At 37.0% G+C, this 12,416-nt stretch overlaps 1 protein-coding gene across 1 annotated transcript in view; it reads left to right on the forward strand.

The window, feature by feature from the left end:
* Positions 1-12,416, forward strand: part of Ralyl (RALY RNA binding protein like) — a 662,376-nt gene that overhangs the window by 614,379 nt on the left and 35,581 nt on the right. Inside the window, exon 8 of the mRNA XM_042667303.1 lies at positions 876-1,048. Within this exon, the coding sequence (XP_042523237.1) occupies positions 876-1,048 (173 nt within the window). The remainder of the gene's footprint in view (positions 1-875; positions 1,049-12,416) is intronic.

Raw genomic sequence — 12,416 nt, forward strand, 5'->3', positions numbered from 1 at the left:
CCGCTTTTTCTGAATCTGTGGTACTGAGGAATCAAACCCATGGCTTCACGCAGGTGAGGCAAATACTCTATCACTCAGCCACATTCCCAGCCCAGGACTGGTGGTATTAACCATGGAAGTTAACCACATGTAACAATACAAGATTATCAAAAGAGTGCTCACATAATGATTAAACCACTTGGATGACAACCAATTTATTATTTGTGTTAATCTCAGTGAGTTTTTCTTTTATCTTTGTGTGTGCAGGTCTTATCTTTTTACTTCAATTTGAAATTATCAGTGAGATTTCTCCATCTTCATTTCTTGCATGAACAATTTTTCTGTTCAGAATTACTTTTGCCTTTATATGCCTTTGTTTTTCCCTCAGAGAGAATATCTCTCTTAGAACTAGGAAAAATACAATAGTGAGAAAGATCTGCTTATGTAAATACTTATTTACATACTCTTACAATCATAATTCATAATTTCTGCTGATTTCATTGAAAGATAGATGTGCTTAATTCTTTAAAAAATGCATGTTGGCAGGAAAGTCTGTATAAGACTCATGTCTCCAATGAACCAGCAAAACAGCTCAAAGTGGAGCTGTAGCTCAATTAGTAGAGTGCTAACCTTGAGCAATAAAAGCTCAAGAACAGCACCCAGACTCTGAGTTCAAGCCTCTGGATGGAAAAAAAAGAACATGTTCCCAAGTAAATATACATAAACATATGTACATAATTTATATGACTGAATAAATTCAATTGAAAAACTTCTTTTCCTCTACATGCCTATCACAGTTAAAGAGAGTTCCCCTTGATGGATTGTTTTTTCATGATTTGTCCAAATGACTCATGAGCAACCCAAGGTAGTAGTCATTTGCTTTTTCCCCTCCATAGAAGCTCAGAAGAAGCAGTTGGAAGAGACTATAGAGCTGATCCAAGAAGAATGTGTGTCAGAGAATGCAGATCACTCTACAGAGGAGCCTGCTGAAGGAGGGCAAGATGCAGATGGAGAAGAGATGACTGATGGGATAGAGGAGGACTTCGATGAAGATGGGGGTCATGCGCTGGTAGGAACTAAATATTTGGTATCCACATCCCTTGGATAACAGCAATACCATGTTAACAACACACTCTTTCTAAAATAAGGATTAAAGCATCTGTGGCTTCTTTCTTCTTATATGTATATTTTTAATAGGACATCAGGATAGTGCTTTGCATATAATAAGTGCTCAATAACATTTTGCTCATTTGAAGTATGAGGGTATAGATGAATGAATATTAGGTGTAACTGAAGTCACAAATTACTTTCTTTCCCAAGTTTCTCATTAGAAATGAAGTCTTACATTTATACAATTAGAAATAATTGTGCAGGATGTAGCATGCTGGTGACAAAAGATCATTTACTGCAAGATATAGACTCCTCCTTTAGTAGTCTCACTCAGTGATGACAATTATCTATCCTAGTGGTGTGCTCAAGGCAACCAGTTCTTGCTACAATTTGCTAAGATATCCAGGAACTATGGTCAGTTTACCATTTTCTGTTCTGCCTGATACAATGTTGTTAGGATTTGTGAATTTAATTGTCTTCTTTTTACATTTTACTTTTCCAATGTATTGTAATGGTCACGTAATTTTACACACCCTTCCTGCATAACTACTTCAGTGATTTAATAAATACAATCCAATGTGGCCATTGTGTCTCATATTTATCAACCAATTGAAAATGGTGCGGGCTGAGGTATCACTCAATGGAAAAGTGCTTGCCCAGCAAGTAAAACTTTCCAGGTTTGAAACTCAGCACCATTAAAAAAAAAAAAATCCCTTCTTTGCCGGGCACCGGTTGCTCACACCTGTAATCCTAGCTGCCTCAGGAGGCTGAGATCTGAGGATAACAGTTCAAAGCCAGTCCAGGCAGGAAAAGTCCCTGAGATTCTTATCTCCAATTAACCACCAGAAAACAGGAAGTGGAGCTGTGGCCCAAGTGGTAGAGTGGTTTATCTCCAATAAACCACCAGAAAAACCGGAAGTGGAGCTGTGGCTCAAGTGGTAGAGTGGGGCCTTGAGCTGAAGAGCTGAGAGACAGTGCCCAAGCCCAGAATTCAAGCTCCAGGACCAACAAAAAGAAAAATGGTGCAAGGTCTGGTGCTGTTGCTCATGACTATCATCATAGCTCCCCTGGAGATTGCAATACAGAGGTCTCAATTCAAAGCAAGTTTAGGAAGAAAGGTCAGTGAGATTCCATGTCCTATTTACCAGTGAAATAGCAGGGCACTAATAGCTCACACTTACAATCCTACCTACTTAGAAAGCTGAGATCTGAGGACTGAGGTTCAAAGCCAGGAAAATTCCATGAGTTTCTTATCTCCAATTAACTACCCAAAATGGGAAATGGAGCTGTGGCTCAAGTGGTAGGGTGTTAGCCTTCAGCAAAAGAACACAGGGACAGTACCTAGACCCTGAATTTAAGCCCCACAATGAACAAAATAGTAATAATAATAATAACAATAACAAGTAAAAAGCCAGGCTGGAGTCAGGGCTCAAGTAAAAGTATCAGTGGACAAACCAGCAAAGCAAATGTGAATTCTTAAGTTCAAACTCAGGTACCAGCAAACAAAAGCAAGCAGGCAAATTGAGCAAATCTGAGTACGTAGACAGAAAGACAGAGACACAAAGAAACTAACTCTTACATATCTACAATGTATAATATGTCAGGTAATATATTCCAGTGTTTTAGCACATATTAATGCTTCAGTAATTTTGTTGTTCTGATTATCAGTAATTTTAAAAAATAATTTTACAGAATTCTTCATTGGCTTCTAATAGTCCAGCTCTGTTTAATTGTAATGGCACTTTCATTTAAGCTTTTCAAACATGATAATCATCTCTATTTTTTTAAAAAAATACCCCTACGGTGTTAGTAAATAATATATATTTTAGGATTAGAATAAATTTTGGATTCTACTGATCAAAGACTAAAATGAACTAAAAACAAATTTCTCAGGTTATCCTTTGACAGGATTTTAATTTAACATTCTAATTTATTCAGCTCTTTCCAATCTGACGTGTTTCAATATTCTACTGGGATTGGTTTTCCAAGATTTTATGTTGCCATCTCCAAGGTTACCTCTCTGTCCTTACTTTAATTTACTTCTCAACAAGATTTTACATAAAGAGTCCCTCTCTTCTTTTCAGAGACTTTCTTAATATACCAATTGCTCATTCTCAGTTTCTGTGCTAGTATTATTCCCTCCATGCTACCACTTTAATTAGCAGAGTAACTCAGGACTATATCATAAGCCACCTTCTCTTTCTACATTCTTTCCCAAGGTGATCTTGTCAATAATGTAGCTTCAAATATTCCCAATACACTAGAGGTGGCTAAATCTACATTTCTATTCCTAAACTTTTCCTGTAACTCTCAGATCAAATGCTCAGCTGCCTATTGCCATAAAGATCTTCAATAAATATCTGAAACTTAGCATGGCTAGAAACATTCTTGGATTTTTTTCCTAGCTATCTTATTTTTTCCCACACTTTTCCATTCTGTCTATAGCATCACTATCCACTTAGTTATTAGAACCAAAGCATAGAGTTATTTTGAGCCTCTGTTCTACCTTAAAGCCATAGCCCAAAACTAGTTACATTACTACAAATACCCTGATATAAGCCATCAACTCTTCTCTTCAAACTCTTCAATAATTTCCAATCAGTTTCTTGATTCATGTTTTTGTCAGACTCAACCCAAATTTACCAGAAGTGTAACGATCTTTCTAAAAGTAAGCCAGGTGATAGTGGCTCGTGCCTATAGTCCAAACTCCTCTGGAGGCTGAGATCTGAGGATCATGGTTCCAAGCCAGCCCTAGAAGGAAAGTCCATGAGAGTTTTATCCTCAACTAACTATAAAAAGCTAGCAGTAGAGCTGTGGCTGAATTGGTAGAGTGCTCACCTTTAGCTCAAAAACTTAGGGAGAGCTCCCAGCCCAGAGTTCAAACCCCCAGACCAGCAAAAACAAAACAGTATAAGTTTAGGACAAGTAAAAAAGTTCAAAAGCTATGTACATATGACCAGATAAGATGATTTAAGTGAAATGAACCCTAGGATATAGATACAACTGTTTTTTTCTTGCTTGCTATTGTTTTTAATGTATTTAAAATGTACTATGTGATTTTTTTTTGTTTCTTTTGTATGTTCTTCCCCCAAGGTATAACCCCTGTTTTCACTGTTTGATGTTGGTGTCCTGCATCTTGTGTATACATTTCTCTAATTTGGGGAGGGGAAGGGAAATAATAAAATGCTGAAATAAGTATACAGGTTGGCCCATTGTAACAATGAGAGTATAAGACACTATGTTGAAAATGAACTTCACAACTTGGAGGGGGGAGGGAGGAACTGGGGAGCTGGGGAGGGAAGGGATGGCAGGGGAAAAACAAAGGAAGAGGTAACAATGCTCAATAGGAAATGTACTCATTACCTTACTCATGTAACTGTAACCCCCCCTACCAAAGTTGTAAAGTTCGTTTTCCACATAACGACTTGTACATCTCATTGTTGCAATGGGTCCACCTGTATCCCTATTTAAACGATTTGTTTTTTCCCCTTCCCCTCCACAAATTATACCAACATCAAATACAGTGAAAGCAGGGGTTATACTGTGGGGGAGGGACATACAAAGCAACAAAGAAATCATCTTATAAATGTGTTAGAAACAAACACATGAAAGAAAAAAAAACATTTAAATACATATCTTAGGGTTCATTTCCCTAACATCAACTTAACTGACCTTTTCTGCTTGACTCTGACATATACTAGTTATTGCAAATAAGAGAAACTATAGGACCTATGTTTCTTTGGGCCTGGCTTACTTCACTTAATATAATTTTTTCCAAGTCTTTCCATTTCCTAACGAATGGGGCAATGTCATTCTTTCTGATGGAGGCATAGAATTCCATTGTGTATATATACCACATTTTCTTGATCCACTCATCTACTGAGGGGCATCTGGGTTGGTTCCATATCTTAGCTATGGTAAATAATGCTGCAATAAAGATAGTCGTGCTGGAAGCTTTAGTGTGGTCTTGTTTGTGAACATTTGGGTAAATGCCCAAAAATGGGATTGCTGGGTCATAGGGGAGCTCTATGTGGAGTCTTTTGAGGAACCTCCATACTACTTTCCAAAGTGGTTGAACAATGAAGTAAGGTTCCCTTCTGTCCACATCTCCTCCAGCATCTGTTGTTATTAGAGTTCTTGATTATAGCCATTCTAACTGAGGTGTGGTGGTATCTCAATGTTGTTTTGATTTGCATTTCTTTTATGGCTAGGGAGGTTGAGCATTTCTTCATGTGTCTATTGACCATCCTTCTTTCTTCTTCAGAGAAGTTTCTCTTTAAGTCTTTAGCCCACTTATTTATTGGGCAGTTGTTTCTTTGAGGATTTGTTGTTGGGGGATTTAATTTTTTGAGTTCCAGGTATATTTTAGATATGAGACCCTTGTCCGTTGTATGGCTAGTGAAGATCTTCTCCCAATCCGTGGGCTTTCTATTGATCTTGCTAGCTATGTCCTTTGCCATACAGAAGCTCTGCAATTTCATGCAATCCCATTTGTCCAATCTAGTAGCACTCTTTTGTAGATGTATTTACATATGAAAATTCTTCCACTACAACCATTGTAAGTCTAAAGCTTTGCGGACAGGGATTTGAAGAAGGCCAAGCACAAATTATGTCTTGAGTATGAGAAGGGATGGTCAGTCAGGACCCCAGATTCAAAGAAAATGAAAACATTCGAGGAAACTAAGATGTAAAACATATAAGATTCCTACTTTGTTAACTGTATACAGATTGATAGTGTTCATAACTAATTTAGGTTAATGACCCAGGATTAACAGAGTAGTATTTGCAAAATTTGAAGTCTCCTAAGCCCCTCCAACTTGAGAACTTACTGAAGTAAGTTATCCCATGTCCTATACTGAGAGTTGCTGATTCCACATGCCAAGAAGAGTCTAAGAATTTACATCTAGGTGGTAGCTCAAAGCATTCCAAGAGGATGATAAGGGAGCAAAAATTGGAGCTCAATTAACTGAAATCCAACAAAATGACATAGCAGGTCACTGTAAGTGGTAGGCTCCTTGTGACACAGTGAAAAACTCTAGACAGGAGCATATCTACTGTTCATATAACATCTAATTCTAAATATCCACTTAGAGAAATTGACTTTTGAAATCTATTATACATAATCCAGGTGTTACAAAACATGCAACAAAAGCTAAAAAGGTTTTTTGAGTGAAATGTGTGAGAAAATTGTTTATCTCAAGTAGCTTAGTATATTACAGAGATACCACAGACTCTCTTCATGTGTAAGAGACAGGCTCAAATATCCTTGTAAGAAGGACAGTGAGGCTAAAAAACCCATTTATACCTACATTTTATATGAGTGCATAGAAATCAAGATGTGAATTAACTGAAAATGATCTTTCTACATTTATATACTATGCATATACTGTCAAACCATTATTACATTCCTACTGAACCAAAGTTTTAGGCCCTTGTCTCAAACTCCAGACCCAGGTAAAAAGCCATGGTTTTTTTTTTCAGCAAAAGCAGTTTTGAAGTACCTGTTACACTATTTTTTAATAAATCCGTTAGCAAAGATTTATCAGTGGGTCACTAACAGAATGGCACTGGGACTGGAACTATGAGAATAAAAAACAAAAATTATATTATATTTCCTTGAAAGGATATGAGCTCTGAAAATAAAAGGCCTGGACCAACAATGTAAAACAGTCTACTTAGAGGAAGAATAAAGAGGTAGGTATGACTTATAGATAAGAATTACCCAGAACTAGCATGGACAATAAAAACTTCTTAGTAGAAGTTAGATTATTATTTTATCTGAAAAAAAAACATTCAAATTAAAGAAACAGCATTGCTATTGTTAAGGAATGTCATCAGATCATTTAATGGAATGTGTATAAAGTAAAAAATGCACTAGATGGTAGTAGACAGGTAGATAAAGATTTTTTTTATTACTAGCAACTTCACAAGTAACACATTTGCATCTAAACTCATTTATTCTCTTTACTCACGTCCATCAAATCTGTCCTCCTATTGAAATTAAATAACACAATCCAAAGTAGTAGCAGTCTCTGCCATAATGGAAAAAATATTGAAAAGTAAGTGCTTACATATACTGCTATCTCAACAGAAAAAGAAACTTTTCTGCTTTGGAAAGAGGCTCCTATGTAAACTCTAGAATGTGAGATGGTTGTCAAGTATATTATGGAGCTTTGGGGGGAATAATCCAGTGTTTCCTAGAGCAAAATTCTCTTGGTCAACTTATTTTGATTATCTTGTGTGCTTTCTGAAAATGTCAACACAGACCATCTGAGGAACTAGCCCAGGAATCTGAACTGTTATTAGAAAGAAGTATGAAACTATAGAGTTATACCATTCATTCTGAAAGGAAACGATGCACAGACAAAACACATATACAGATTAAGGAGATTTTAGCCCTTTTAAATTCTACTCATAATGACTTTTGTTTTTAATGTCTCCACACAATCAAACAGGCATTATCTAGTAACAATCCGTAGTAGAAATATTTTAGGCAATACAAACTGAGTGAGTACTATACATCTTTCACGATAAAAAATACTAACTTTATATCAACCCTTTAATAGCTGTGCTACCTAGCTACTCATCAGACCTCTCCCCTAGTTATTTCTTGGGGAGGGGGCTGTCTCAGGTATTGGCTTCATATTAGAATAACACAGCTTAAAGCCTAAAATATGAAGTCGGCCATTAAGAAAAACAACCACTGGGTGCTATGGGTCATATCCATCATTCTAATACTCAGGAAGCTAAGAGTTGAGAGTCATGATTTAAAGTCAGCCCAGGCAGAAAGGCCAATGAGACTTTTTTTTCTTTTTTGTTCCAATGAGACATTTATCTCCAATGAACCCGCAAATTTCCAAGAGTGTAAGTGTGTCTCAAGCAGTAGAGTGATAGCCTTCAGCAAAAAGAGTATGACAATGAATGCAAGTGCCAGTACCAGCATAAGTAAGGGAGAGAGGGAGAGAAGAACAAGAGGAAGAGAAGAAGAAATAGAAGATGAAAGAAAGTATAATAGAAAGAGAAAAGAAGGAGAAAAAGAGGGGGGAGAAGGAAGGAAGGAAGGAAGCAAGCAAGCCAGCCAGCCAGCCTTTTCCATTAATGTCTGAATTTTGTGTGTTGGTACTCGTCCTGGGGTTTGAACTCAGGGCCTGGGCACTGTCCCTAAGTTCTTTTTGTTCAAGGCTAGTGCTCTACCACTTGACCCAAAGCTCCATTTCTGGCTTTTTGCCAGTTAATTAAAGGTAAGTGTCTCACAGACCAAGGCTGGCTTTTAATCACAGTCCTCAGATCTCAGCCTCTGAGTAGCTAGGATTGCAGGCATGAGCATCAGCATCCAGCAACCTGAATATTTTTTAAATAACACTCTACCTCTGCTCTTAAACCTCTATAGGGCTTTCTCTAAAGTGCTGCCACTTTGGTCCTATAAAGCTTAAACCAGGCCATGTTATTCTCATTAAAACTCCAATAACTACCTCCCTCTCTCAGAATGAAAACTAGACCTGGAAGTGACTTACAAAGCCCTGCGTGTTCCATATTCTGCCACTGTCTGAACTGACCTCCAGTTCTCATCTGCATACCCCATCTCATCCATTGGCACACACAATTCAACCATTCAACCTCTGGGAACAGGCCTTGGCATTTGATGAACATCTGAGTATAGAGAGCAATAAGGTAGAAGCTAGAGCAGGAAGGAACCTGGTATTATGCAAAATTTTCTAGCTCATATTGTAATTAAATTGGGAGCTACTCGCATGCAAGAGAGAATTAGAATACATTTCACACCAGTTGTCTGATGCAAATGCTTTTAGAAAAGATAGAAATAGCATTTCTGGATATAGAAAATAAAATACAGGATAGTTGTTTCAATTTGAATTCAGAAGGACATTGAATAATTTTAATATAATCACATTTTATATATTATGAGATGTAATTATTGTAAAAATAATTTTATGTCTCTGAAATTAAAATTCAACTGGCTTCCTACTACATTTTACCTGGCAACTCTACATAGACAAAATATTGACTATTGCCTGGAACAAACTATTTTCATTTTTTATAATATTATCTGTGAAAATGTAATATAATATTCACCATAATGGATTGGTTATTGTGGTTGTTGTTTGTGGTATTAGAGTTCAAACCCAGGTCTTCCCACTTGATAGGAGTTCTCTACTGAAATGCTTCCTATAGAAATTTTGTGAAAGTATAACCAAGATACTGCATCGACCACTTAAAAAAAAAAAACTGACATAAAAAAGCAAGATCATTGTAATAAGACTCTTTTGTCTTAGTATACTTCTGTTTCTATAAGAAAACATGGTAGACTGGGTAAGTTATAAAGAAACAAAGTGTATTCAGCTCCTGGTTCTAGGGACGGGAAAGTTTGAAAGCATGGTGCAAGCATCTTCTCAGCAACTGGTGAGGAACTTCTCTGCATTATAACATGGTGGAGAGACAGAACAAGCCTGCTGTCAGCTTTCTTCCACTTTTTTTTCTTTTCTTTCTTTTTTTTTTTATTTAGTCAGTCCTGGGGCTCAAACTCAGGGCCCAGGCACTGTCCCTGAGTTCTTTTGCTCAAGGCTAGCACCCTACTTTGCGCCACAGATCCATTTCCGGTTTTCTGGCAGTTAACTGAGAAATAAGAGTCTCCAAGACTTTTCTGTCCTGGCTGGCTTTGAACTGTGATCCACAAATTTCAGCCTCTTGAGTAGCTAGAATTATAGGCATAAGCCACCACCACCCTGAGTAGCTCAGGTTTCTTGTCCTCAGTTTATAAAGCTGGTGTTACCATATAGGGGATCCCAATCTCATGTGCTGATCTAATTCTAATGAGCTCCCAAGGCATTACCTCCAACTACAGTTAATATATTGATTTCAGGATTAGCTCATTTTGTAAGCTTTCAATATAACATTACATAAGTTTTTTTAATGTGGAACTTGTGTCCTTAATCAGCCTAGAGTTTATTTAAAAAGTACTTTTTATTTGATAAGAAAGCCTTCAGGAAACTAATATAATCTTCTGAGAAACTTCATACTTTGATTTCATCTTGTTGAGTTTGTCTTTGATTTAATAGTTGTTGGTTTGTTCAATTCAGAAAGAATTTAAGTCCCTTCAGCTTTTTAAAAAGATATTCAGACTATAGCTTGTGATGATATGTGGGTTTCATCTTTACATTTTAGAATAGATTTTCCCTCATGTGATCTGACCACAAATTTGACTGGTTTTAAACAACCTGAGTATGTGAAAACCTTATGTATTTTATTTTCTTTAGTTATCCAGCCATGTATTCATTAAAATGGCAAGAACTCTTCTTTTTTACTAGTTTTTATTGTAAAGATACTGTACAGAGGGGTTACAGTTGCACAAGTAAGGTAATGAGTACATTTCCTATCACGCATTGTTACCCCCATCCTTTTCCCATACTATCCATTCCCTCCCCAAATCCCAGACTCCTCCCCCTTCCCAAGCTGTAAAGTTGGTTTTCTACATAGTGTCTTGTAAGTCACATTGTTACAATGGGCCAACATATATCCTTGTTTCAGCATTTTGTTATTTCCCTTCCCCTCCCCAAATTAGAAAAAAACGTATATACAAGATGCAGGGCAAGCTGGGCACCGGTAGTCTGTGCCTGTAATCCTAGCTACTCAGGAGGCTGAGATCTGAGGATTATAGTTCAAAGCCAATGTGGGCAGGAAAGTCTGTGAGACTCTTATCTCCAATAAACAATTCAGAAAACTGGAAGTAGTGCTGTGGCTCAGGTTGTAGAGCACTAGCCTTGAGCTGAAGAGCTGAGGGACAGAGTCTAGGTCCCGAGTTCAAGCCCCATGACTGACAAAAACAATTGCAGGATACAGAAATCAAATACAGTGACAACAGGGGTTATACTATGGAGGAAGAACATACAAAAGAAACAAAAAATCACATAGTACATTAAAAACAACAGTGACAAAGATAAAATCCTCTTGTGTCCCTATATTGGAGTTCATTTCACTTAGCATCAACTTATGTGGTCATATGTGTGGTCATATGTACATACCTTTTGACCTCTTGCTTGTCCTAGACATATACTAGTTATTGCAAATAAGGGAAACCATGGGACCTATGTTTCTTTGTGCCTGGTTTACTTCACTTAATATAATTTTTTCCAAGTCTTTCCATTTCCTAACAAATAGGGTGGTGTCATCCTTTCTGATGGAGGCATAGGATTCCACTGTATATATAAACCACATTTTCTTTTTCTTAAATCTACTTCCTCATTTATTACAAATATAACTAAGCCATAGAATTATGAATGAGTGGTTGGAACAGGACAACCAGACTTTGAGCACAGGTGCTTAGTTCAATGCACTATCTCCCTATCTACTGTTACGTGGGATCATGGGAAAGCAGGTTATACAAATGGAAGACCTAGGAAAGATTCCTAGATCCCATATTGGGAGGAAGAGGGTCGTGGGCATGTGCAAGTCCAAACAAAGAGAAAAACACTCATCATCCAGGCTGCGAACCCTTATTAAGCTACAGCACCAAACCTGGGAGAAGAGTGCTGAGAGAATTTGTCCCAACAAAGTCTTGTACAGTTCTCACTAGAGAAACCACAAATAAAAGTAAATTGGTATTTTGTTGAAATGACATTGACAGAAACAATTACCAAAATGATTTAATATGAATTTTATCTACCATGTAAATTAATTGTCACAGGCCTACCTAAATTCTCTTAGAATGCTTCTCCTGATGGTTTCCTGTGCATCTTTGCAACTGTACTTCACTGTAAAGTTCCTATAGAACTGAGGCTATAGCTCAGTGATAGAGTGCTTTGCCTAGAAGGAGGGTGGTACTGAGCTTGAAACCCAACATTGCAAAAAAAAAACCCAAAATTCCTTTTATTTAAATAACTGTCAAATATTAGCAATGAGGGATTAAGAATGGCTGAGAAGTTAGAAAACATCATTATTGTTATAAAAGACAACGTCCACTTATGCTTTCATATAAAACCAAACAGCCAATAGCCAAAGAGTAAAGAAAACAGGGAGATGGGGGTGGGGTGAGGTGGCATAATATACAAGTCCTTCAGTGTCCCTAAAGTTGAGTGTGGAAGTAACAAGCTTACATTTAGAACGTTTATATAAATTATATGAATTATAATTTTCAAAATGATTCATTCTGCACAAGACAAAAGATATGCCCAAGCAATATACCACATTTGCACAAGGCCACTGAAAGTCATGGATATTCGTAGCAAATGAAAAAGCTTTAATTTCTATGGCAGAGTGAGCCAAGATTTCAGTTTGATATTCTATAAGCCCCAAATTGTAAACTATTTTTATTA

This window comes from Dipodomys spectabilis, unplaced genomic scaffold (genome assembly GCF_019054845.1).
Source record: "Dipodomys spectabilis isolate Male_0828 unplaced genomic scaffold, ASM1905484v1 ptg000387l, whole genome shotgun sequence".
Lineage (NCBI taxonomy): Eukaryota > Metazoa > Chordata > Mammalia > Rodentia > Heteromyidae > Dipodomys > Dipodomys spectabilis.